Below are 26,186 nucleotides of genomic sequence, written 5' to 3' on the forward strand. Positions count from 1 at the left end.
GCCCAGAGCTGCCACCTGACTTCTGACAGGGTCCCTAACCCTGCCTGTCACCACTTCACTCCTCTGCAGCACACAGCATGGGTGGCACTTGGGGCAAGCCCTTTCTACGAAGACCATGGGTTATCGCATACATACTGTCAAACTCCTCCTCTGACACAAGAGGTGGCTACCTTTTCCACAGTCACAGACCCCATCTCCTGGCAAAGGAGCAATCACACCATCCAAATAACAGACTACTCCCAGGGTCCTATTCCCAGATTTTCCTGGTGCCACGTACTTATGCCAGTTGTAATGATGCAATTATAGCACCCCTGTGGCAGCAAGGGCTGAGAATCCTGAATTATCTGGATGATTGGCTGATCTCCACCCACATGGTCAAGCAGCAGTGTCGGTGTCAGCAACTGTGTTTGTTACAGTTTTGTTTTAAATCCTGCGTGTTTTCATTTTAAATCATTCATTATCATTTCTGTTTTGTATCATGTGGTTTCACTACTTTTCTAGTATTTGATATATGTTTATATATATGTTTCTAGAAGAGTCCGTAAACTAAATTCCATTCTGTGCAATAACTAATTTTATTTTAATAATGATGTTCATGATCAGTGTTGCATTTTATTGTAGGCTAAAATGGTTAAAGTTATAATTGGGGTTGGCAAATGTAAAGGAAAGAGCTGTGTATCAAGGTGCACCCAAAAAAATATCTCCAGCCAATCGCTATAAGGCTAGATTGTGCACTCAACGAGGTCTCTTGTCATAACGATAAAGAACACAGTGCAACTTTTTTGAAGAGTCGTCTCATTCAATTGAGCGCATTGAACAGCAGAACTGCTTTTTGTTGTATATTGGTGTGCAAAATATTTGTTTTCCTCTCAGTGTGCTGCAAATATTAATTCTTGGAGAAAGTAGCCTGTTGTCAAAACATTATAAAATGAAAGCTTGGAAAGATGCTAGATTTAGGCAAGTGCATATTACATACTGTCTCTTCGCTTGACTATGTACTTTTCTCTAAAAACCGTCATTTTAACACTAATTTAATATTTCTCATCTGGCAACACTGGTTATGTTTCTGTCCCTCAAAGGAACTGAATGTCGACAATGGATGTTGCATGTTATTGTTTGGTTGAGATGTTATCAATGTTCCACTGAGACAAGAAACACTCTTTCTGTATTTCACAAATATTTACTATGCAAGAGCAACTACATCAGGCTTTAGCTTAATGTCAATTTCATTCCTCTTTAGTAAACAACACCAAATACAGCCAAAAGTCTCTTGTCCCTCAGCCATAAATTCCGTACTTCTCAATCGCAGATGCTTGAACATGATTGTATTCCCGTAATTATTTGCATTTTGCTTACATTAGGCGACTGCATAAAGGAAGGAAATCCTATACATTTTAAGATTGCTTAAGAAAAATAATAGCTCATGCTCACCGTCTGCCACGTTGAATCGGCAATAAACAAAACTGTCCATGATTATTTTATGTATTTATTTTTATTGCAAAAAATATATAGCCTACAGATCAATTCACTGGAACATAATGTCCACTTTTAATGATTTAGAGATGGGACAGCCCACTTGCAGACCTGGGAAAGACCAGGGTCTGGTGTGAATGGTAAGGACTCGGGACATTCCTGGGACCATTTGTGTGTGAATGGGTCAAACGTGGATCGATTTGGGGTTTAATATCCTGTGTATATCCCGGGATTCCTGTGAGAAAGGGGTTTGAGTGAAGGCTGCTCGGAGACACGGTCAATCACATTTTCTGTGATACCACACCAACTTAGATGCTTTGTAGAGAACTGATCAGGGCAATGGCCGGCACAGCTGATTTGTCATAAAAAGTAACCACGTCTTATTGGTGGATCTTCCTGTAAATGTGGAATATATAATAAGGTGGAGAGATAGTCTCTTCATTCAGAGAAACATAGTTACACTGTAACCAATATGTCTTTGTGTTGAGCTTCCCCCTTTTCAACTGTGCAAAATTTAGGTCTTTCTCTATCTCTCTCTCCCCCTCACTCCATTCCCTTGTAGGTGACCTTCTTGTTGACGAATCCTCTCTTAGCTCGGCGTCGAAGGGACACTAATGGCTTCAGAAAGAGTCGTCTGTACCAGGAATTGGCCGAGGCCTCTGGGGGACAGGCCATAGTGGTCACCAAGGACATGCTGCCCCAAGCCACTGACATCATTGTGGACTCCTCTACCACAGGCCTGGTATACTTCCCCCCCCCCCCCCCCCATCTGCCCTGGCACACTCATCCCTTCCACCACTGCCCTGGTACACTCATCCCCTCCACCTCTGCCCTGGTGCACTTATCCCCCCTACCTCTCGCCTTGTGTACTAATCCATACCTCCGCTGCACTGGCACACTTACCCCCTCCACCTCTGCCCTGGTAAATTTATCCTCTCCACCGCTTCCCTGATACGCTTACACCCTCCACCTCTGTCTTGGTGCACTTGTCCGTCAATGTAACATGTAATGCTATCATGCCTCCTCCACTTCCTTGGTATCTTTGTCTATTTCCCTTTCTTCTCTGATTCCCTGCTTCTCCAGGTGACAGTTCTCCAGGTGGTGAGGAATCCAGGAGGAACAGATTATTTCAGCTTTACAGTAGATGCATCCATGAGGAACATTACCACATACCTCACAGGCAGCTCTCTCACCTTCAGTTTCACCAGCCCCTCAGGTAGGGGCACAGCTCCCCTGGTGGGGTGGATTGCAGTGGCCTATTACTCAGGCAGAGGGTGGTATTGTAATGTAACTGGAACTGGTCTTGTCACTCATTGACACATTTTTATTATTATTTTGGCTCAGTACTCCAGCAAATTGAATTTTAAATAAAACAATGATTGAGAAGTTAAACATAGGTTTTTACATCCATATTAGGTGAACAGTGTAGGAATTGTACATAGTCCCCCCAATTATAGGGGACCAAAAGTAATTGTCGGATTCCCACACAGGAGATAAAATTAAACTGTGCCTCCGCAATAGTCTTACCAGATATGTTCCAGGGGTACCGCCTTTGGGTATCAAGTTGCATAATCCACAGGACTAACACAAAGTGATAACCTTTTGTGCTCCACTTTGTTGTACGTCGCTCAGGATAAGAGTGCCTATAATGTAATGTAATATAATGGCCTGACGAGGTCCATTCTTCCGAAGGGAATCTCAATTAAAGGTTACTTTTTGACATTTGTACACTCCATACAATCGGATAAAATCGGATAATTATAAAGTGTCTTATCCTGCACCAAATGACCTGCCATTGAATTCTTCTGGGCCTCCTGAAAAACCATTTTTTGCTGGCTTTTTAGCACTAAAAGCTGTGTGCTGTTTTCACCTGTATGTGGGTCCCAACTTACCCTATATGACACTGCCCTCTGCTGGTCGAGTGGCCTCCCATCAATCTTAATCACTTGGTCAGCGACTCGACTCAGCGTTTCATTCTGAGTGTCCGTGTGTAATTTCTGTCTCACCCGGAACTCCCGTGGATCTCCGTAATCGGTGACCACCTCACTCCCTGGCTGTGGCAAAAGGACAATAAACATCCCCACCCCATCAGCTTCACCCTCGGCAACGCTTAATAAGCCAGTTGAATGTTGTAATTACTCATAATTAATCATATAAAAATGCAACAGGATTCAACATGAAAATGGGTGATGTTTCATTCCGGTAATCCTGATTAATTAATGCTTAAGTGGGGTTTAATATAAATTCCATAAAACACGTAAAAAGTTTGCTATAAATAGGGCGTAGCCTGCTTAGACCGTCGTTTATATGTCTGGCCTCTCTTTACATTACTTTAGCCTATTAGAAAATTTGGGGCATGGTGTGGCCTCCTCCGCTGTTTTTATTCCAGTCCTATGTGGCGTATATGTAGTTCATGTAGCCTATAAGAACAAAAGTAGGCTAATTACTAATATTTAGATGTTAGTTTGGATGAAAAGAAGGAAGGCTGCACACTGATATACTCCTTACACACCTTTATTGTAGACACCGTTTCGATCCCAGTGGTTCTTTTGGCACATCACTTTATGTTTCTCCACCAGAACAATCATCTTAATTTTCTCGTTCATCTTTCAACAGAATAAACAACGGACAATAAATTCAAGTTCAAGTTTATTATATTATATATAATATGTACTATATATAAGACAAGTCACAAAGTAGCTGTAGCGCACACAGTCATATAATGGAAAATCATTTTTTAAGAATTGATCATGGGTAGGCTAACCAGTTTTTTAAAACTACGTTTTTTCATCTTTTCTCTGCCATCTCCTTAAATGAACTGGAATTGATTTCTGTCATCCTTATACATATAACCATATATTGTACTATTCTGAAACCTACACAAGGATAATAAATAAATAGGATTTGTAAAAACTTTTTTCAATGCAACAGCCTAGACACTTATATCTCAAAATACATACCTGCTGGGTCTCAGGAGGATATGTGATATACAGTATCTCTGGGCCACCAGGTAAATGTTCTCAGCTGGTGATCAGTTGGTGTTCCTCCCTCCCTCAGGTGTGTCTCAGAGCAGTTCTGCTTCAGATGGGCCCCTGGGTACAGTAAAGGTAGTAGGGAACCTGCACACGATTCGCTTGGACACCCAAACCGGATTATGGGAAATCAGAGTCACCTCAACACAACCATACACTCTGAAGGTCACAGGTCAGCCCACTGTGTGTGTGTGTGTGTGTGTGCGTGTGTGTGTGTGTGGAGGGATGTACAGTATGGACATGTGAGATTTTTGCGGAAGTACAAGGTGTTTGTTTTGCATATGTATGAAACCATTATTTGAATGTGTATGAAATGTATGAAAAGTGTATGACAGTTCTGACAGAAGAGCTTCTGGGCCGTACTAATAGAAGGCATCTGTAGTCTGGCGATGTACAATAAATCTCCTCAGAGAATCAATGTGGGTAAACTGATAAAGCAGAGCTTAGCCACTGCTGGTTGGTATACTGCAAATGCATGTTTCAGGTAAGTGCACTTGCAGGTGAATGTATTAGGTGAGCTCAGTGCAGGTTAGAGCACATGAGGTAAAATGCTATGTAAGATTAAACTGTGTCACATTCGGGACTTTTTTATTTATTTCCAGGGCGAAGTAGCATAGATTTTGTCTACAACATTGTAGAGGACCTTGAGGGGTCGGGAAATGATTTCACCTTGAAAGAGGGTCGTCTCCAAGCAGGTGAGCAAAACTTCTGTTTAACAATAGTCACCATCAGATTCATCATCAGCACCTGGCTCACCTTCATCATTTCAGTATTTCTGAACTGACTTTTGGCTCATTAAGATTTCCTCCGAAGTGACTTGCACCACTCAAATTTTACTTCCATATTAGATCACATCCCAATCACATTGCCTCTGGTGCTGCACCTGTGTAAGCAACAGTATACTATATGAACTGCTATTAAAAGATCCACACCAAACTGATATTTCAAAGTCATTTTGTATAATATATGTATTATATACTCAGTGAGCACTTGATTAGGTATTTATTAGACTTATTTTTTATCAATTATGTTCCTTTTGTTTTAACATCACCTAACTGTCATGGCTGTCTGCCTCTCTGTTTCTCATTGTCTCTTAGGTGGGAATGGCACCTTGTTGCTGTCTGTGGTGGGTGGGGATTCCCTCACAGTGACAGAGGTGTCCCTGGTGGATGTATCTGGTTTGAGGGTGGAAAACAGCACCTTGAAGCCATTGGGAGAAGGGGATTATGTGGTGTTTGTGGAGAAGGTCCCGGATGAAAGTTTTGTTATTCTGTTGAAGGGGGTGGATGGGATGCACCAGTCCCCCCAAAACAGCTTCCAGAGGCAGTCCAACACCCAACTGAAGGCTTCCAGCCTGACTCTGACAGTAAGTAAACAGACACTGGACTTTAACAGTTTATCTATTATCCTACTTAACCATTATTTTTGTAAAAAAAAAAGAGTAACAAACCAAACTTCATATGAATAATGTCTCAAGCATTTGGCTTGAGACTCATGGATTGGGTCCAGATTTCGTGGGCACACACCTACTGTAGGTCAGGAATAACAAAAATCGCATGCTTAAAATACCTACCACCCAAATACACTCACCGAACATTACAGCTACTTATTCATGAGATTATCTAGTCAGCCAATTGTGTGGCAGCAGTGTAGATACGAGTCAGGAGCTTCAGTTAATGTTCACATCAACCATCAGAATGGGGAAAAAATGTGATCTTACTGACTTTGACCATGGAATGATTGTGGCAGACAGAGTGGTCTGAGTATCTCAGAAACTGCTGATCTCCTGGGATTTTCACGCACAATAGTCTCTAGAGTTGGCAAAGAATGGTGCAAAAAACTGCACACTGAAACTGGAGAATGAACACACAACGCATCATAACTCTTAAGTGGATAGGCTACAGCAGTAGAAGTCCAAAAAATAAGTCTAATAAATACCTAATAAAGTGCTCGGTGAGTGTATATCTCTGTTTATTTTATCACATATTTGATTTGTTGCTGGTAGTAAGAAATCTTAATTGGCGGGGGGCTCTAGTTCTGTTACTGCGATTAGCCAGTGAGACCCTGAACAGATGGCACCAGGATGCCCTGTGGCAAGAAGACAAGCTTCAAGATAAGCCCTGAAGGAGTGTGATGCTCTGGGCAATGTTCTGCTGGTAAACTCTGGGTCTGGGCATTCATTTGGATGTAAAACATTTCGGACCAGGTATGCCCCTTGATGGTAATGGCTCTTTCAGCAGGATAATGCACCGCTCTGCCCAAATTGTTTGGGAATGGTTTGGAGAACATAACAAAGAGTTCAAGATGTTTCCCTAGCCTCCAAATTCCCTAGATCCAAATCAAATCGAGCATTTGTGGGATGTGCTGGAACAACAAGTCACCTCAGGACATAAAGGATCCGCTGCCAACGTCTTGGTGCCAGATACCACAGGGCACATTCAGAGGTCTTGTTGAGTCCATGCCTAGCCAAGACAAAATAGAATGGGAAGAAGTCAAAGTGACTTTGACCATGGAATGATTGTTTATGCCAGACAGAGTATCTCAGAAACTGATTTTCAGTTCACACAAAAGTCTCTAGAGTTTACAGAGAATGGTGTGAAAAACTGAGCGGTACTTCTGTGGGCAAAAATGCCTTGCTAATGAGAGAGGTCAGGGGAGAATGGCCAGAGTGGTTCAAGCTGACAGGAAGATGACAGTAACTCAAATAACCACATGCTACCACAGTGGTATGCAAAAGAGCATGTCACTCACATGTCACACCTTGAAGTTACAAGGTGTGACATGCAGCAGGAGACCAATAAAAAAATAAAATGTTAAAATAAGTCAAATACCTAATAAAGTGGTCAGTTAATGTTTTTTTTATATTGTGCATGTGTGTGTGCCCGTAAGAGTTTTGGTATCCATTTACAGTCAGGTCCATAAATATTGGGACATCGACCCAATTCTCATCTTTTTGGCTCTATACACCACCACAATGGATTTGAAATGAAACGAACAAGATATGCTTTAACTGCAGACTTTCAGCTTTAATTTGAAGGTATTTACATCCAAATCAGGTGAACGGTGTAGGAATTACAACAGTTTGTATATGTGCCTCCCACTTTTTAAGGGACCAAAAGTAATGGGACAATTGGCTGCTCAGCTGTTCCATGGCCAGGTGTGTGTTATTCCCTCATTATCTCATTTACAAGGAGCAGATAAAAGGTCTAGAGTTCATTTCAAGTGTGCTATTTGCATTTGGAATATGTTGCTGTCAACTCTCAATATGAGATCCAAAGAGCTGTCACTATCAGTGAAGCAAGCCAAACTTTCATCAAACTTTTACTTTTTAATACTTGGTTGCAAATCCTTTGCAGTCAATTACAGCCTGAAGTCTAGACATCACCAGATGCTGGGTTTCATCCCTGGTGATGGTCTGCCAGGCCTCTACTGCAACTGTCTTCAGTTCCTGCTTGTTCTTGGGGCATTTCCCCTTCAGTTTTGTCTTCAGCAAGTGAAATGCATGTTCAGTCGGATCCAGGATTGACTTGGCCATTGCACAACATTCCAGTTCTTTGCCTCTTTGCTTGCTTTCGCAGTATGCTTCGGGTCATTGTCCATCTGCACTGTGAAGTGCCGTCCAATGAGTGCTGAAGCATTTGGCTGAATATGAGCAGATAATATTGCCCGAAACACTTCAGAATTCATCCTGCTGCTTTTGTCAGCAGCCACATCATCAATAAATACAAGGGAACCAGTTCCATTGGCAGCCATACATGCCCATGCCATGACACTACCACCACCATGCTTCACTGATGAGGTGGTATGTTTTGGATCATGAGCAGTTCCTTTCCTTCTCCATACTCTTCTCTTCCCATCATTCTGGTACAAGTTGATCTTTGTCTCATCTGTCCATAGGATGTTGTTCCAGAACTGTAAAGGCTTTTTTAGATGTTGTTTGGCAAACTCTAATCTGGTCTTCCTGTTTTTGAGGCTCACCAATGGTTTACATCTTGTGGTGAACCCTCTGTATTCCCTCTGGTGAAGTCTTCTCTTGATTGTTGACTTTGACACACATACACCTACCTCCTGGAGAGTGTTCTTGATCTGGCCAACTGTTGTGAAGGGGTTTTTCTTCACCAGGGAAAGAATTTGTCTGTCATCCACCACAGTTGTTTTCCGTGGTCTTCCGGGTCTTTTGGTGTTGCTGAGCTCACCAGTGCGTTCCAAACAGTTGATTTGGCCACACCTAATGTTTTTGCGATCTCTCTGATGGGTTTGTTTTGATTTTTCAGCCTAATGATGGCTTGCTTCACTGATAGTGACAGCTCTTTGGATCTCATATTGAGAGTTGACAGCAACATATTCCAAATGCAAATAGCACACTTGAAATGAACTCTAGACCTTTTATCTGCTCCTTGTAAATGAGATAATGAGGGAATAACACACACCTGGCCATGGAACAGCTGAGCAGCCAATTGTCCCATTACTTTTGGTCCCTTAAAAAGTGGGAGGCACATATACAAACTGTTGTAATTCCTACACCGTTCACCTGATTTGGATGTAAATACCCTCAAATTAAAGCTGAAAGTCTATAGTTAAAGCACATCTTGTTTGTTTAATTTCAAATCCATTGTGGTGGTGTATAGAGCCAAAAAGATGAGAATTGTGTTGATGTCCCAATATTTATGGACCTGACTGTATATTCATTTTTGAAAAATCTCACACATTGGAGTTCAGAGGTCTGAAACTTCCTGGTGAAAGTACTTTGCAAATGCTTTTAATAGCATTAGAACTTCAGCCAAGTGATTGACAGAAAAGATGCTCGCAGCAGAGTAGGCTTCATAAAATCAAGACAGGTAGTGTGCCACGTGTTTTCGAGCCTACGAAGTGTGTGCAGTGTGATCACAGCCTTAAATATCCAAGTTAACACCCAGCTCCTGTGACAGTGACTGATTTGATTTGTGGTTGTGATATCACAGTGGGTGTTTTGTTTATGGTGTCACGTCAGGCCTTGACTAATGGCACCATGGAGCCTGGGGTGCAATTCACTGTTCCTTTCACTGTGCGGTCTAATGGGATGGCAGGACATTACACCATCCGCACCCGAGACGACAGGGGATTCATCACCTCTGCACCATCCAGGTAGGAGTGAGTTTTGAGTGGAAAGCATTGACTGATACAGGGCATGGTCGATCTATCAATACAGACTGAAAAGACCATAAGGTTGCCCTACTCTGTAATGTGTGAAGCAGTAGTTTGGTCTCTCTGCTCTGTGCTTTGTGAGGGAGCAGTAAGCAGTCCCCCCAAGATTTTGCGAAAAATAATTCTGTGATTTTTGCAAACAAAATAAGATTTTTGGCTGTATTTTGCAAAATTATGTGCCAGGTTTTGCCTTTTTTATTTTATTTATCACAAACTTTTTTCCTTAGTTTTAGGCCTATTTCTGACTCTGTGTTGAATTATGCAATCACAAAATCATGAAAAACTGGAAGGACTGGCATCTCTGTCTGTGCTGTGTGAGGGAGCAGCAGGGGCTATCTATTCTGTGAGATAATTGTTTCTTCTGTGCCACAGCCTGCTTTTGGATAGTGGGAGAAGTGCTCAGGGGTCAGTACAGCTCAAGGCTCCTGGCAGTACACCCTCAGGCACAGACGTCACACTCACCATTGAGGCTGAGTCCCCCAGTGGCGGCGACTCCAACTATGCGGTGCTCCGCATCACTGTCCTCAACCAGGTAACAATTATATTTCATACAGTAAGCTAAATACCAAAATGAATTAGTAAAAATTACCCCATTTGCACTACCTTGATAATCTAAGTTGATAAAGTAATTGTAATTGAGCACAGGCGATGATTGAGAGCAATGTGCACAAGCAACAGTCACGTTATGTTAAATTTATGTTGATCACTTACTACCTGAACATACTGCAGTATTTTTAAATGTTGTACAGGGGCATGATGTGTTTAGTTAGAAGCAGTGGGAACGTTACAGTTGCACACCGAGGCCCGGGGTTCAATTCCCGGTCCTGTCAAAAGCTGAGTTTGGCCGGCTCTCATGGAGTGGCATAATTGGCTCGCTGCTCTGAGGGAGGGACACAGCAGGGACTAGTGGGGATCGTCGCGTGCATGCACCCCAGTGCGCCTCGGAATTACGGTCACGGGCTGTGAGACGAGACAGCTTGAATAAGGTGTGTTGCTCTCCATCTGTGCTGCCGAAGGGACGGGGTCGTAAGCGGTGTATCCCCAGCTAACACAAATTGGATTAGATAGGGTGCAATTGGCTACCAAATTGGGAGAAAAAGTGAAAAAATAAATAAAAAAAACTGTGAGAAATTCCCCACATTAAAAACGAGAGTAGCTATATGCTAAAATGCTAAAATGATTCAACTTGGTGTCTCGGTGGCGCAGCCTGTAGAGCACTGACCGCATGCTCATTGCGAGCTGCGACGTCGGTGGTTCGAATCCGACCGTCCGACATTTGTCGCATGTCTTCCCCTCTCTCTCGCTCCCATTCTTCCTGTCTCTCTATACTATATACTGTCCAATAAAGCTGAAAAAGGCCTAAAAAATATCTTAAAAAAAAAAAAATGATTCAACTAATCATGGTCTTCTATCAGTCGTTTAAGTACAAACAGGTGTCTTAGTGCTGGGCTAATATACTTTATTAGGAACACCAGCTTCTTAATGCAAATATTTAATCAGCCAATCATGTGGCAGCAACTAAATGTATAAAAGCATGCAGAAGTGGTCAAGAGATTCAGCTGTTTTTCACATGCTCAAAATACCTACCACCTAAACACACTCGCCGAACATCACACCTACTTATTCATGCGATTATCACTGCTGCCAATTGTGTGAGTCTGTGTTGGTCCTTCCTATGTCCACTGCACCTATTAAAATAGCATTTAGTACCATGAAGAGGATCAAAACAGCGAAATAGCATGCCTACTGGCTTAACCTCATCCGCTCTGGCCCTGTGTCATTGAGATGTTGACATCTCAAATATTTAAATTCGTATCATCCTCTTGTTTGCAATGCACGGCAATAAAACTGCAGGCTCCCCCATGCCATGCTCACGGATTCACAACCACAACCTCATCACAGACTCAGACAATCTAATTGATACCATTTCTCTACGTCAAAAAATCATGTTCCAAAATAAGAACAAAAATAAACAATTCAGAGGTTGCATGAATACATTGTTTTGCAAATGATTCAATACAGACATATTTATGGAACCAAATGTCCCACCTGGCTTTTTTCTGACTAAGGCTGAAGTTTATTTCGTAATCCATTCAGCCATTTCCGAGAAGAAGATGTTTTTGCCGGAACTGTACCTAAGCAAATGCCATCTTGAACTATTTGCATTGGTAGGTCATTTCCATCCTGAACTAATGTAAAACATGACACGCTTCTTTTAGGGGGTTTCATACCCTTTCCAACAAGGTATAATCTGTCATATTCTGACGATGGATGGTTTAGGAATGTTGCTGTGCTCACATAGCAGATTCAATATCCAGATGTGCGAGACGAGCCTTTGCGTCACACTTCCGATAGATTTTACTCGCTAACGGGGCTAAGGGGGCTTTGGTTAATTTTGAAATAAAGTTCCATTTTAAAAGTGATGCTTGTTCGTAAGGGTGAGTAATCCTTTTCGACACCTTGGGCATGCTTTATAAAACATTCTCTCATACATGTGAATAAAGCACATTCATTTTCTTTACATTTGGCATAAAATAAATCTGGGTTTAATAGAAAAGTAAGCTTTTCATTCATATGTCTGGACAAAAAAATATGCAATGTTTTGTATTTGGAGAGATTTGAGGACACTTGAGGACATCTGGGTGCAGTTTTGGGAAAACTCATGTGGAATTTGAATGCCTGTAGATATCTACTACATCTTGTACACACATTAAGATCAAGTTTGTGCACAAATATAAAGTAATTCTGGGTTGGTCCATGACTTAGAAATTGAGATAGTCAGTATTAAACTTTAGAAAAAATAAGGTGTATATTTTGTGTACACTGTATGTAAATGCTCTGACATATATTTGTTCCCTCTCAAATTTATGAATGATACAAGCCTCTTCTTCAATTTAACTTCAAGCATGTGTGTGTAGTAAATACATTCAGTGAGCACTTTATTAGGTTTTTTTAGACTTCTTTTTTTAGACTTCTACTGCTGTAGCCTATCCACTTAGAATTATGATGCGTTGTGTCTTCAGAGATGCTCTTCTGCATACCACTGTTGTAATGTGTTGTTATTTGTGTTACTGTCACCTTCCTGTCAGCTTTGACCAGTCTGGCCATTCTCCTGTGACATTTCTCATTAACAAGGCGTTTCTGTCTGCAGAATTGCTGCTCACTGGATTTTTGCACCATTCTTTGCACCATTCTAGTGTGTGTGATCAGCAGTTTCTGAGATACTCAAACCACCCTGGCTGCCACCAACAATCATTCCACGGTCAAAGTCACTTAGATAAAAAATTTTCCCCATTATGATGGTGAATGTGAACATTACAGCTCCTGACCCGTATCTCCATGATTGTGTGCATTGCACTGCTGCCATACAATTGGCTGATAATCTCATGAATAAGTAGGTTCCTAATAAAGTGCTCAATGAGTGTAGTTTTGAGATATTGAAACTTCTATAGGAATAGTACAAAATAGGGCGAAATTCCCTTCTTGGGGGCCAAAGTGGAAAGGATTAATGATTGTACATATGCTTCGAGAGGTCTGAATATGCGTCCAATATTCATCACATTGATACACAAAGGTTGTGGAAAGGCTTAATACAGGACAGAGGTCAAGAAGGATGGAACTCTCTCCAAATCATTCATTCTCGTTTTTAAAGGTTCAAAACATTGGTAACTGTAGTGTAAGGGTTGCAGACATTGGTAACTTTGTTCCTGTTTCCGGAAGGTGACAGACTTCAGCCGACCTGTGTGCCAGGTAGTGAGTGTGAGCAGCAACTGCTCCATGAACTGCAGTGAATCGTGGTGGGAGCTTTCCGCCAGCCTGACGGACGGGAATGGGACAGGCATCCGAAGAGTGTCATTCCGCTTGGGGGATGGCACCCTTGACACCACCACCTCCCTGGGGGAGGGGGGCGTCAACATCACCATTGCAACATACAATGCCTCCTGCTGCTCGCCCTATGTAGAGTTAGTGGCGGTGGATGCCGTGGGTAATGTGGGCACATGCTTCCATTCCATACCAAGCCCTGCCCCCAGCCCCACCAGCAGTGCTACTGCCCTCAGGGTGCTACTCCTCCTCATTTCCACTGTCCTCCTGGCTGGCCTTCAGGCCTGAACCACACACTCAGCAGCTCTAACAATGAGGCTAGTAACCTGTGGGCACTCCTTAGATGGCAAGTTGTACATGTTGCAGCCACAAATGATCTTCATATCTTCTTTGCTTGGAAATTATTTTTCATAAATTGCCCTTCAATTTGTCCTTCTTTAAGAATACATTATGCTGGAAAACAAAAACAATTAGTTGGTCAGCCATATTGAATGTTGTAGCTTGTGGCATTGCTGTGATTTTTGTCAAGAGGGCATTATGATTAGGCAGATGAATAGTACCACAAATTAAAACTTTCATCTTTCTTGTGCAAGATTTTATGAACAAGATATGAGATTTTATTTGTTTATCAATATGCGACTTAATTGTGCAAATAAATCACAGCCAGGGTGTAAAGGCCACACTCCACTAGACCGCATTCAGACTGCAATCCCCTAGACCACACTCCCCAACACTGTACTCCATCTGACTGGATTCCACTCAGCCGTACTCCCCCATGTCAATAATCTGTTACATCTGTAAACATCTGAGAATTACTGCTTGCATTCAACTTCACTAGCCACTTTCACTGCCAAATGCTTAATGCATGCTTATTTGTACATGGTGAAACCAAATTGTACATTATATCAATATACTTTAATAAAATAATCTTTTTAATGTCCCTGACAAAGTATTCTTTGTCTTCAAGAGGCAACTTAAAATCAGTCATTCAGACCCTGATTCAATAAAACTGTAATAAAACCGTAAAATGCATGTAAAAATAGCACTTGTTCCTTCAAGAATTAAACTGTTTTTTTTTAAAATAATTGAACAAGGTTTTAAATGAATACCAAGCACATACAGCAAAAAAGAATACATTATGTAATACATCAAGAAGAACAGCATCTTAATTAGATTATCAAGTTTAATCTACTTTTCTGTATTCCTACCTTCAGTATTTGTAGAGGTCCAAGTATTTTTTCTTTCAAAAACATAAAACTGTTCCCTGAACTTATAAAGAGGAAGCAGCTATTTACAGCTGAAATGTCTGTGTCCAGTGTGAAATCTCTGATGTCTTTTCAAGTTGCATTTCAGAGTAAGCATTTTTCCTATAGTTCCTGTACCTTTTTCCTGTAGAAATGTGAGGTCACTCCTATATGAGACTTATGATGTGCTTTAAGGTTGCTGAGTTTGGTGGAACCCCTCCCTTTTTATGCTGAAAAAAAGTGTTTGCACTTCCCCCCGCCTGTCACCCTCCCCCTATCTCTCTGTCTCAACCTGCCTCTCCTTGCACTCTCCTCAGACACAACAGGTTGAGACGATCATGAAAAATAAGTACAATAATGACAATAATAACATCTTGTATACTTATACTGTATATTCATTGAGGTCCATTGCTTGAAGTATCAGGCACTCAGAACAGGGGATCCAATAGCGAGACCACAACAAAAGTTCTTTAGAAAATAAGGTCTTTATTTTCTCAGGGTAGGTTGGTACAGCGAGGGTCAATAGCCAGCAAACAGTTATAAGAGGGATAAGGCAGTTCGTAAGCAATAGTCCAGGCAAAGGGTCAGATCTCCAGCAAACAGATGTATTGAGGATAATCCAAAGAATAGTCGCGGTCACAGGCAATGGGTCGAAAACAAACGGGTTAATTAAACAGAAACACAATCCAGAAACGAAAGTCGATAAACAGAAACAGGTCGAGAAACTACGGGTCAGAACAGGACAGAAGGAATAAGCTAAACTCGATGGTCAGGGACGAAACAGGTCAAAACAAAACAGGTATCAATATGAAAACGCTGGAGAGCATGGAATAAACACAGAACAATCTGGCAACTAACTGCACAAACAGAGGAGTTTTTATACACAGGTAACGAGATGGAATGGGAATCAGGTGGGGAAGCAATCAGGAAGTGAAACAGGTGAAACGAATGAATGAAGTGACAGGGAGACTACTTTGTGCACGAAGGTAACAAAAACACGAAGATACTAACAACATAGGCAGAATACAGAACATGAAAAACACAAAACCTAACTTGAAGTTTTTGTCAAATACCTAACCCCCATCAACAAGCCACAATTTCACATGCTATTTATTATTCAAAAGCAGGCATGCTACTTATTTATAAGTTTACTGAATTATAATAAAATATTTTCAGAATGTATTTAGATGCTCACGCTATTTAAAATGGGGTCACGTCACTGAAAACTCTTATTATTGACTACGTATTATAAAGGTAGGTGGCACAGATGGTGCAGTGGGTAGCACTGCCGCCTCACAGCAAGGAGGTCCTGGTTTCAAATCCCGGTCAGCTGGGGCCTCTCAGTGTGGAGTTTGCATGTTCTCCCCGTGTTCGCGTGGGTTTCCTCCGGGTACTCCAGTTTCCTCCCACAGTCCAAAGACATATCTAATAGGCTGATTGGAGAGTCTAAATTGCCCATGGGTGTGAGTGAATGGTGTGGGCCCTGCAATGGACTGCTGACCTGTCCTGGGTGTATTCCTGCCTTTCGCCCAATATATGCTGGGATAGGCTCCAGCCCCCCTGCAACCCTGTTCAGAAAAGGTGGGTTAAGATAATGGATGGATGATATTATGAAGGTATTTTCATTGTATTCGCTATGCAGGTTCTCTTGTTTTATGCAAGCCTAACAAACTATACACTGTTGGAAAGGTAATATCATTAACTAAAATGCTTTTCAGTTGTCACTTCAATAACAAGCACATTGTCAGTTCTTTGCTGGACAGAAATTTTCACAGATGGGGAGAAAGCCTACACTTAGCAATTGCATTACAGTTACTGGTCAGAGAAGCTCGTACATGAGTTCATGGTATTCCAGAGTGCCTATGCAAAATTTAGATAACAGCATTTCTATGTACAGGTCCTTTTGTAGAAGTATGCAACAGCAAAACGGATAGCAATGATTCTTCCAGACAAATTCTAAGTAAAAAATGAACATTCTATCTACGTTTCTCCAAGCATAGTTTTTTTTACATTTGCTTTGCTGGACCCTGACATTACTGCATTTCTTGTAGTATGTGGATTTCCAAAGTGCAGAGAAGTCAAAGTCCGCCCATGCTTGTTTTGCCAACCATGTTACAAAATAAGGTGCTGTTGTCGCTAAAGCAATGGCATCTTGAAATAGTTTACACAGTTTACAATTCTTTCAAATGGTATATCCTGTTTCCATAGTGATTGAAAATTTCACTGTGAAACTGAGACTGAATGGAAAAAAACACCAGCCCAGCCCAGTGAGACTTAAGGGGTTAAAAATATGGCCAACTGTTCAAATTCACTTCGGCGTTTGCACAGGTGTTGCACTTCCAGCAAGGGCCTCAGCTTCAGCTTCTTTTTTTCTTCCTTTAGATTTTCCTTCACATCATCCACTCGTAACAAGATTTGTTCATTCTGCCTCTGGCAATACTACTGCTGCAACAAGCAACATTAAATCCAATAGGAAAGAGAGCACAATACAGCACAAGGGAAACTCATGACAATGATTGGAAGTGATGGACCAAAATGAGGGATAGAGGGGAAAAGAAGCAAGGAACAGATAGAGGTAGAGACAAAGCTGAAGTGATGGAAAGGGAGACATGTTTTCACTTGAAAGCAAGAAAAGTGGATGTGAGCCTCTAACACTGCGCTTGCCAGCTGATTTGCGAGAGCTACTCACTTGGTGGCTGAGGTAGCATTGGGGGAAACTGATGCAAAGTGAAATGCCCTGCTCTCGATTGCCTCTGGTATACCAGCTGCATCTTAAGAAGATTGAACAAATTAAGGTGGGCAGCACTGGTAGCCGAGAGTTACATGCCAAAGTTACAACTCATCAGCTTGTGTAAGCCTTACATGTAGTGGCACCCAACAAAAGATTACATAGGTAGTGTGTCCCATGCATATGTTTTCCCTGCAAATATACTCATCAATCATCAATTACTTTCATTTTTCAAAGTGAGAAGAATCAATGGAAATGCTTGGTGGTTGTGAGGGGTAAGTGGTGGGAATTCTGGTATCTTAATCATTTTGCTTTAGGAGGAGGGCCTAAAAAAAACCCTCCTACAGTATGGACTCACACAGGAGACTGAACCAATCTGTAAACAGATGAGAGGATACCCGCCACCTGTGTAAGCTCTAATTGCTCCCTTTGCTGAAGTGAATCTTATTTTGCTCTTGTTTTAACTGTTTGAACTGAATAACGAAATGATTATTTTGGTTGGAAAGCGGCATCGGAATTCAGTGAACCCAGTGCCGCTTAAGAGAGAAATTAGTCCGGATAGAAATATTTTTAAAAAATATTAAACGCCATGTTAAATTACAGACTGATAGAAATGGTTGTGTGAAAAGGCCAATCATTTTCCCGAAGTAAAATTGTGCTTTGATCAGGAAATCCATATATGGGCAATGGTTTTGCTCTGGCTTAAGTCAGACTTCCAAGGTCAATGTATGCTCTATGAGACCACCCTAGAACTTCCACCCAGCACTGAGACAGTATCCAATCAGTAGCGAGCATAGTACTACTATATGCGATAGTTCTATTTTAAGGACTGCATCTAGCCACCGAAGACAGGCTCACTTGTGACACGGTCCGAGAAAGGGTAATTTTTTTTATTGACAATGTGTGTTAACACAGAGACAATCGTGATAAAAAAATAACCTTTATTATAATTCGTATTACAAATTCAACCATTTCTGAGTTAAGTGCTTAGAAAATATGCACTAAGAATCTTCCTCTGTCTCACCCAAGCAGACAGACAGCCTGTGAGATTAATGTCTTATTCTCCTAGAAGGGGGTAGTTAGCACATTCCGATCTTATAGCAAAGTTAAAAAGGGCTTATCTGAAGACCAAATACTCATAATCCTTGCCAGCTGTATATATATATATATATATAAATATATATATATATATATATATATATATATATATATTTTTTTTTTTTGTTAAAGGCACGGCTTGTGGAAAAATACTGAAAAGTGTGTATAAGTCATACTGTGCGTGAACTAAAGATAAATAATGTATTTTAATTATTAGCCTATAGCACGCAGGACAACGCCATAGACCAGACCGGCATCACGTCACCGCCATAGCCACGCCCCTTCTCGGGGGTAAAAATTATATTTGACAACAAAATTTTATGTTTTTAAATGATATGCCCGACAAGCTTATGGTATTTTGAACATTTCCGTACCAAAAACATTTTTACGATGAGTAGTTTTTGAGAACGACAGCTTTGTTTGACACCTGCGCCAAGTCCGGCGGTACACTGACTTTAGGTTGAATCACTTCAACACATTCTCGCCGGATCGATCGATAGACAGACAGCAGTGGATAAATAAATTAGATTTAGAGATAGATATATAGATAGATAGCAACTCAGCACCAGTATCAAGTAACATTAGCTAGCTAGCTAGCTCTGTTTTGTATATAAGTAGCATATGTAATTTGTATAGATAGATATATCGATGTGTTGAAGTGATTTAACGTGACGTCAGTGTGCCCGCGGACTGTGTCGCAGGTGTCAAACAAAGCTCTCGTTCTCGAACTACGAATTGTAAAAATGTCAACTTGGTATGGAAATGCTCAAAATGCCTTCAGCTTGTCGGGCATATGAAAGTTATAGCTAATTTTGGTAAAATATCCTATTCCCGCAATGTTATACTTACACCCGAGAAGGGGTGAGTACAAAGTACCCGGATTCGCTGGTCTGGTCTATGAGCTGACATTTTTTTGAATTAGCGTATGTGATATGCAACTGACAATAGCCAAGAACATAAACTGTTACTGTACAAGGTGTTCAGATCGGACACATTGGGATTCTGGGATTACAGTAAATGGTTATGTTTGTATAGATTTTTTACTTTGATCCTGTTGCTTGTTATATATTAATTAATTTGTGTCTCGAACCGCAATGTCAGGTTCATGTTCTTACAGGTTACTGTATCCTACTATGCAACTTGTGCTTGAGACTTACAAGCGATTTTGTAGCTTTAAAAGAGCTGACCACATGTACGATCTCTAATTGGTTATGGGAATATGTGTGAGCTCCGTAAAAAATAACGCTTATGATAGAGCTATTTCTTCAACACAGGACATGACTTTGATGACGGCAGGGCCGAAAAACATGTCCCAGTTTTCTTAAACGAGCTTTGAAATACCCCGTTCACTCCTTTGCTCCACATACTTCCACTGGAGTGGAGGAGTAGAGTGAAAGATAACGGGGACGCAGCTGTCAACAAATTCTATCCCCCTTACAAAACGTATCCCCTCCGGGGTCACGTTTCCGGCTCCGTCTCTGCAATGACGTCAAGCATATTTGTTTACTGCTGTGTGTAATAGGCTCTGCATAGGCGAGCTAGCGATGCTTTTGTGAATATGTATGGCTGCGTATGTAATATCTCGATTATTTATACACATTGAATCACGATATAGGCTACATCTAGTTAGCTACATAGAAAGATCCCTTGCTAGCTAGGAATAAAAAAACAGCTATGGCTTATCTTCCTAGTTAGCGAGCGATCTGTCCGTCTGGCTGTCTCGCTAGCTAAATATTTATTATTTTGCTAGCTAGGGAGCTAACATAAATACATCTACCTATGTCATGCTTATCTACTTCTCTACATATATTTATTGCCGAATGGTTTGCTGTCCGTTTCACTAACTAGCTAGCGGTACTGATATTAGTCCACCGAGAGATGAGCTATCTTAAACTGAAGGGAAATTGGCAATTTATATGTTTCGCTAACTTACATACACCGGACTAAATACATGCTTATTGACAGACTAATGACTTAGCGTATGCCGTTCACAAAAAGACACGCTGGTTGACGCTAACATACGAATCAGGCAAATGTATCTTATAGATCGCATCATAGCAACCAAGCATGGCAACTACGCTGTCGACTTGACGCTAACTCATGACGCTAACTTACGCATAATGGGAACGTAACCGGAAACCGCAAACGTGACCCCGGAGTGGATAAGTTTTGTAAGGGGGATATACTTTCTTGTGACAGTTCCGACGCTTATCTATCAATCGGAAGCGAATTTCAGTCACGAACATGGATTCGGTGGCCGGAAAAATAAAAATATTATTGACAGATCTAGGAATCTTAACATTAATGATTTAAATATTCATCAATCAACTGAGAAACGCAGCAGTTGAAACGACTGAATGCGAATTGTGCACTGGCTCCTAACAAGGAAGTACAAGTAGCTAGCTAACGTTAGCTACCTAGCTAGTTCGCTAACGGTATGTGGGTAGCACTTCTCAGATGTTGTATTTAGCTAGTCAGCATAATCTAAGACTCTATTGGTCAATGTTAGCTTGATATTTGTACAACGTGCATAATAGCTATCTGTTTAACGGATTCCCTAGCTATGGACCTCGATGCTGTCAATCGACTGGACTTCTACATTGGCCTCTCCCTGGCAGTCAGCTCCAGTATTTTTATCGGCGGCAGCTTTATTCTGAAGAAGAAGGGTCTCTTGCGACTAGCGAAAAGGGGCTCAACGAGAGCTGGTAAGCATGCGATATTCATTGTTTTCTATAAAGTATATGCTTTTGTGAAATTAGTGGTAGTTTCAAACTGTGTCTTTAAACTTTGTAAGATAGTAGACATGTGCTACAGTTAATCAGGAAATAAAGCTAGTCTCAACTAACGTTAGTTTGACGACTAACGTCGTCCTAACCAAAACCATGAACTTAATTTTGGATAATGCCGTCACTGTTTCCGATGACTGTTACTCTACGCGATTGGCTTTCTTGCTCTTACCCAGTTTAACTTTATACTTGTGTATTGCTTTGTTTAATGTAGGACAAGGTGGACATGCCTACCTCAAGGAATGGCTGTGGTGGGCAGGACTTATATCAAGTAGGTTTTCAAGTCTATAGCTGTTACTCTTGTCTGTCAAATCCACAGCACATGATTGACAATTGATCAGAATATTTTTGACTTTATACCATTTATTTTGGAGAGTGATACCATGTCAATACTATATCTATTTGCAGTATCCCCCCGTACTCCGCGACAAACACAGCTTTCTTCTGTTTGAGAGAAGACTGGTTTTTTCTTAATAGTAGTTGGCCTAATCAGCAAAATGTTAACGCCCACAGTAACTTAAATTCGCATAAAAGCGCATTAATACGTCAACCTGCACCGTTTTCATGTGATCGCGTTGTTTTTAGTTTTTTTTTTGTTTTGGGATTTTTTTTTTTCAGTGGGAGCCGGTGAGGCAGCAAACTTCGCAGCATATGCTTTTGCACCGGCCACACTTGTGACACCGCTGGGAGCTCTCAGTGTTCTGGTGAGGTACGTAGAAGGGGCTTGGGTGTGGATTTAGCATGCAATCAAAACGCCTGAAATGTTATCTGCATGCAGCTCGTCACACGAAGTGATAAGAAAATCCGCTGCCAGTTTAGAGGGACAATAGGTAATTTCGGACTCCTAACTGTCAAGAGAGGAATTGCAACAACACACACCCTCAAACCACAACATGCGCTGTTCTGGAAAGTTGACTGTGACAAACGCGATAGGGGGCCTACCTTTTCGTGGTGTTCTAGTAAGAACATGTTCGCCGAACAGGTGACTTCATGAAATGTTGACTTTAGTGTACTGCACAACACTATATGTTTTGTCTGTTTGAAGTTTTCACTTCCTACAACTTACAGTTTGAGACAAATAAAGGTTTAGCGAAGCATGCATGATTGAACACGTAAAGAGATGAAAGGAACGTGTATCTGCCCAAATTGCGCTCCAGACAAGCGATCACTGAAACTCTGTATACGTTTGGTTATTATCCAAGCGAAGAATACATATCTAGTTCTAAAACGATACTAGTTCGTTATCGGTAGCATCAACAAGCTAATATTAGTTATCTTGCGAATTTATAAATATCATAACGCTATGTTCGTAGATATTTGTAAATTCATCAAGCTAATTTGATTGTTGCTACCGATAGCGAACTGGTATTGTTTTATAACTAGATATATAGTCCTCCTTCGATAATAAGCAATAGAATACAGAGTTTCAGTGATAGTTTGTCTGGAGTGTAATGTTGGCAGCTATATACGAATAATCCCAATAAGCCTCCACGCCATTGGCGCTGGCAATTAGAACCAATTTTCAAACAATGAGCTTGAATTATTGTACAGCTGTACAATGTTTTGGTACAGAGTGATGGCCCGTCAACTGTATATTTTGAAACCAGTATTTAAGGACTATAAGCACAGGCAGAGGGTGAGTCAGCATGTCAGTGAGTATTTTTCAACGATAGGAATGGATTTACAATGGTCTTGTAACAATGTTTTAACACAGAAATCTTACGTATTGTACCTTTAAGTTTACCACATACAATTTTCCATCTGTACCGAAATAACCATGCTGAAAATTCCAGCTAAGACCAGCTAGGATTCTAAGCTCGTTTAAGATGTGTTTTCGACACTTCTAGCTGGTCATAGCTGGTCTGTGGCTAGTCAAAGTTGATCTCTAGCTGGTGTCGAAGCTGGTTAAGGTGGTAAGAGTAAGCTGGTGGACTAGCAAACTATATTGGTTGGTCAGCTAGTTGAACAGCTAAAGGTGGAAAACACAGCTTAAACCAGCTTGATCATCTAAGCTTACATATGTAAAAACTGTCGGCTCATGGAAAAAAAAAGACCTCAACATTTGTTTATGTTTATTTCATTCCACAGTGCAGTCATGTCGTCCTATTTCCTGAATGAGCATTTGAATGTTCACGGGAAGGTTGGCTGCTTGCTGTGCATCTTGGGTTCCACTGTGATGGTTCTCCATGCCCCACAAGAGGAGGAAGTGGCTACCTTAAGTGCCATGGCTGAGAAGCTCAAAGATCCAGGTAAAGACCATGTTGTGTTGACAGTGTGCATATGAAAATATCTTTTTTAAACAAGCTACCCAATGAATAAGCCAAACCCCTTGGAATAATTTTAATTATTGTATATCTGCAGTGTCTGTAAGAATAGACTAACAATCTGCACTTTTTTTTTGTGCAAGGAAATTGGCCAACAATTGTAGGTTTGCAGGTTACTGTCCTTAGCCTGTCACAAACGGAAATCTTTTCCCTGTTGCAGGATTCATTGTGTTTGCTGTATGCGTTGTGGTGAGCAGTATGATCCTGATATTCGTGGCTGCACCACGCTATGGACAGAACAACGTGCTGGTTTACATCCTGATCTGCTCTGTGATTGGGTCCTTGTCCGTGTCTTGTGTGAAGGGCCTGGGCATTGGCATCAAGGAGCTTTTCTCTGGGAAGGCTGTGCTGCAGGAACCCCTGTTTTGGGTCTTGCTGCTGCTTCTGGTGGCATGTGTCAGTTTGCAAATAAACTACCTGAACAAGGCTCTGGATATCTTCAACACCTCCATTGTCACACCCATCTATTATGTTTTCTTTACCACCTCGGTCATGGCATGCTCTGCAATCCTCTTCAAGGAGTGGTTTCGGATGACAGTGGACAACGCTGTGGGCACAGTCAGTGGGTTCCTCACCATCATCCTGGGCATCTTCCTCCTCCATGCCTTCAAGGACATTACTTTTAGCTGGGACACTCTTCCACTCTTCCTGCACCAGGACCACCAGGGATCCACCTGGGGTCAACCCTACATTGCTCTTTCCGATGAGGAGATTCCCACTGACGAGTATGGGCAGTCCTCCAGGATCAGAGCCACAACAGGGAACTTGCCAGACAAGAATATTGCCATCATTACCTAACATAATCCCTACCAACACCTTATAACCCTGGATTGCATTGCATGATAGGTCAGTTTTGAACTTATTATACTGTAGGAGCTGTATCATGCCCTAATGCTTGTGAAGTCATTCAGAATCCCATGTGTGCCTTTATTTTATACACTGAAGTCATGGTAATAGCTTGATGTTTACTTTTTACCTTTGTTAGGGTAAAACGTTCAAAAGTGTTTTGTAATGGAGTGTAGACTAAAGCGTGCATTGCCACTTTCATGGTGCCTTGTTTAATGTATGAATTTTGTTTTTATCAGTATTGTTTTCCAATACCCTCTTCAGTTTTTGCCAAATGCGCGGATCATATGAAATTTGATATTGATAAATGATACATCAAATTTGAAAGTACTGTCAGGAAAAAATGCCAATGTATTGAATGTTTTTTAAATTTATTATTTAAGCAGTTGTAATTTGAGTTATGTACATAATGACTCTGGAATAATGTGTAACAATAGACTGTAATAATTTTTACCTTGGCATTAATAGTGAGTAAACCATAGGCTGTGATCTTTCAGCTAGATTTTCTACTAATTTAAGTATAATTGATTATTTATTAAAATTTAATTAATTGTGCAATATTCTTATAGTAATGACCTTTTTATGTGCTGTAATGCATAATAAAATATTCCTTCTTGTAATCCAAAGGTGTATAACTAAACTTCTGTAGCAATTAAGCAACATTACCTAACATTACCAACGTTGCCTAAATTAGCAAATGTAGATGATGTACATTTTTAGTCCATTTGTCTGCATACCTCATGTTTTGTTTCTTCGTCATATGAATGCTGATTCAGTAACATTATACAACATGATTAATTTGCCAGTTTAAAATGGCCAACACATTAACTCTGTTTATCTGGTAGTGTACTGTACAAGAATACCAAATTTGAAGACCAAATCTTGAGGGGCCAAGTTCTTAAAGCTTTAATGGATTTTTCATTCCCAGTGTACAGTTGAACAATTGCATTGCATTTTCGCCACTTCGCAAACTTTCACAGGCAGATGGCAGGGTGTATTGGTGCTCGTGGTTGCCTCTTAATCACATCAGTGAAACCCTTGAGCACACCTGTCGGTGATGGGATTTTATGTCACATATTTGGTTACTCCATCCAGTGTACCCTGACAATGCTGGAAGGTTTTCCCTCAAACTTGTCATTTAAACACACCCGATTAGGTCTGCTTTGAGGGGTGAATGGGAGAAACGGATATGGGACAATGCCCTTGTGAAATGGTACAAGGATACCTGTCGTGGCACTGAATTACGGTCTTGCCATTTTCCCAATCACCCCTCAATTCCCCATCACCCTTTCATTCCATGTTTTACAGATTAACAGCGACACATCTGCCCATATATCAACATCCCCCCAACTTCTCTGGGTCTGCTCCAGTCTGTTTAGGATAAATTGGCTTGTATCAATGAAGCACTCATCACAGTTCACAAAACGTGTTTCTGTCCCATGTCCATGCATTTGTCCTGCTGAAAACACAAAGCATATGTTTGTAACATCTAGTTGAGGTATACCCTGTTATATACTGTAAGTTAGCCAGTGCATTTCCTGCCGGGCGGCCTGTAGCGTAGTGGTTAAGGTATAGGACTGGGACCCGCAAGGTAGGTGGTTTGGTCCCCGGTGTAGCCACTATAAGATCCGCACAGCCGTTGGGCCCTT

At 41.1% G+C, this 26,186-nt stretch overlaps 2 protein-coding genes across 2 annotated transcripts in view; both read left to right on the plus strand.

The window, feature by feature from the left end:
• LOC133133195 (von Willebrand factor A domain-containing protein 7-like) overlaps nt 1-14,527 on the plus strand; it is a 35,789-nt gene extending 21,262 nt beyond the window's left edge. Inside the window, exons 9-16 of the mRNA XM_061249275.1 lie at nt 2,036-2,215; nt 2,557-2,689; nt 4,531-4,677; nt 5,108-5,200; nt 5,603-5,871; nt 9,496-9,629; nt 10,062-10,221; nt 13,410-14,527. Of these exons, the coding sequence (XP_061105259.1) occupies nt 2,036-2,215; nt 2,557-2,689; nt 4,531-4,677; nt 5,108-5,200; nt 5,603-5,871; nt 9,496-9,629; nt 10,062-10,221; nt 13,410-13,799 (1,506 nt within the window). The 3' untranslated portion in view covers nt 13,800-14,527. The remainder of the gene's footprint in view (nt 1-2,035; nt 2,216-2,556; nt 2,690-4,530; nt 4,678-5,107; nt 5,201-5,602; nt 5,872-9,495; nt 9,630-10,061; nt 10,222-13,409) is intronic.
• Nucleotides 14,528-20,742: 6,215 nt separating this feature from the next.
• zgc:101583 (uncharacterized protein LOC494104 homolog) lies at nt 20,743-25,163 on the plus strand. Its single transcript, XM_061248298.1, has 6 exons — nt 20,743-21,016; nt 21,143-21,286; nt 21,582-21,638; nt 21,986-22,076; nt 23,456-23,616; nt 23,852-25,163. Exons 2-6 carry the CDS (start codon nt 21,145-21,147, stop codon nt 24,487-24,489), a joined length of 1,089 nt encoding a protein of 362 aa, XP_061104282.1. The 5' UTR covers nt 20,743-21,016; nt 21,143-21,144; the 3' UTR covers nt 24,490-25,163.
• Nucleotides 25,164-26,186: the final 1,023 nt, after the last annotated feature.

The sequence above is a fragment of the Conger conger genome, chromosome 7 (assembly GCF_963514075.1).
Source record: "Conger conger chromosome 7, fConCon1.1, whole genome shotgun sequence".
NCBI classification, from domain to species: Eukaryota; Metazoa; Chordata; class Actinopteri; order Anguilliformes; family Congridae; genus Conger; species Conger conger.

Bases quoted from the DNA above. Each gene is read 5' to 3' on its own strand.
- zgc:101583 (XM_061248298.1), top strand. From the start codon at position 21,145: ATGGACCTCGATGCTGTCAATCGACTGGACTTCTACATTGGCCTCTCC. The intron at 21,639-21,985 runs GTAGGTTTTCAA...TTTTTTTTTCAG, and splicing joins GTGGGCAGGACTTATATCAA to TGGGAGCCGGTGAGGCAGCA. The intron at 23,617-23,851 runs GTAAAGACCATG...TCCCTGTTGCAG, and splicing joins TGAGAAGCTCAAAGATCCAG to GATTCATTGTGTTTGCTGTA.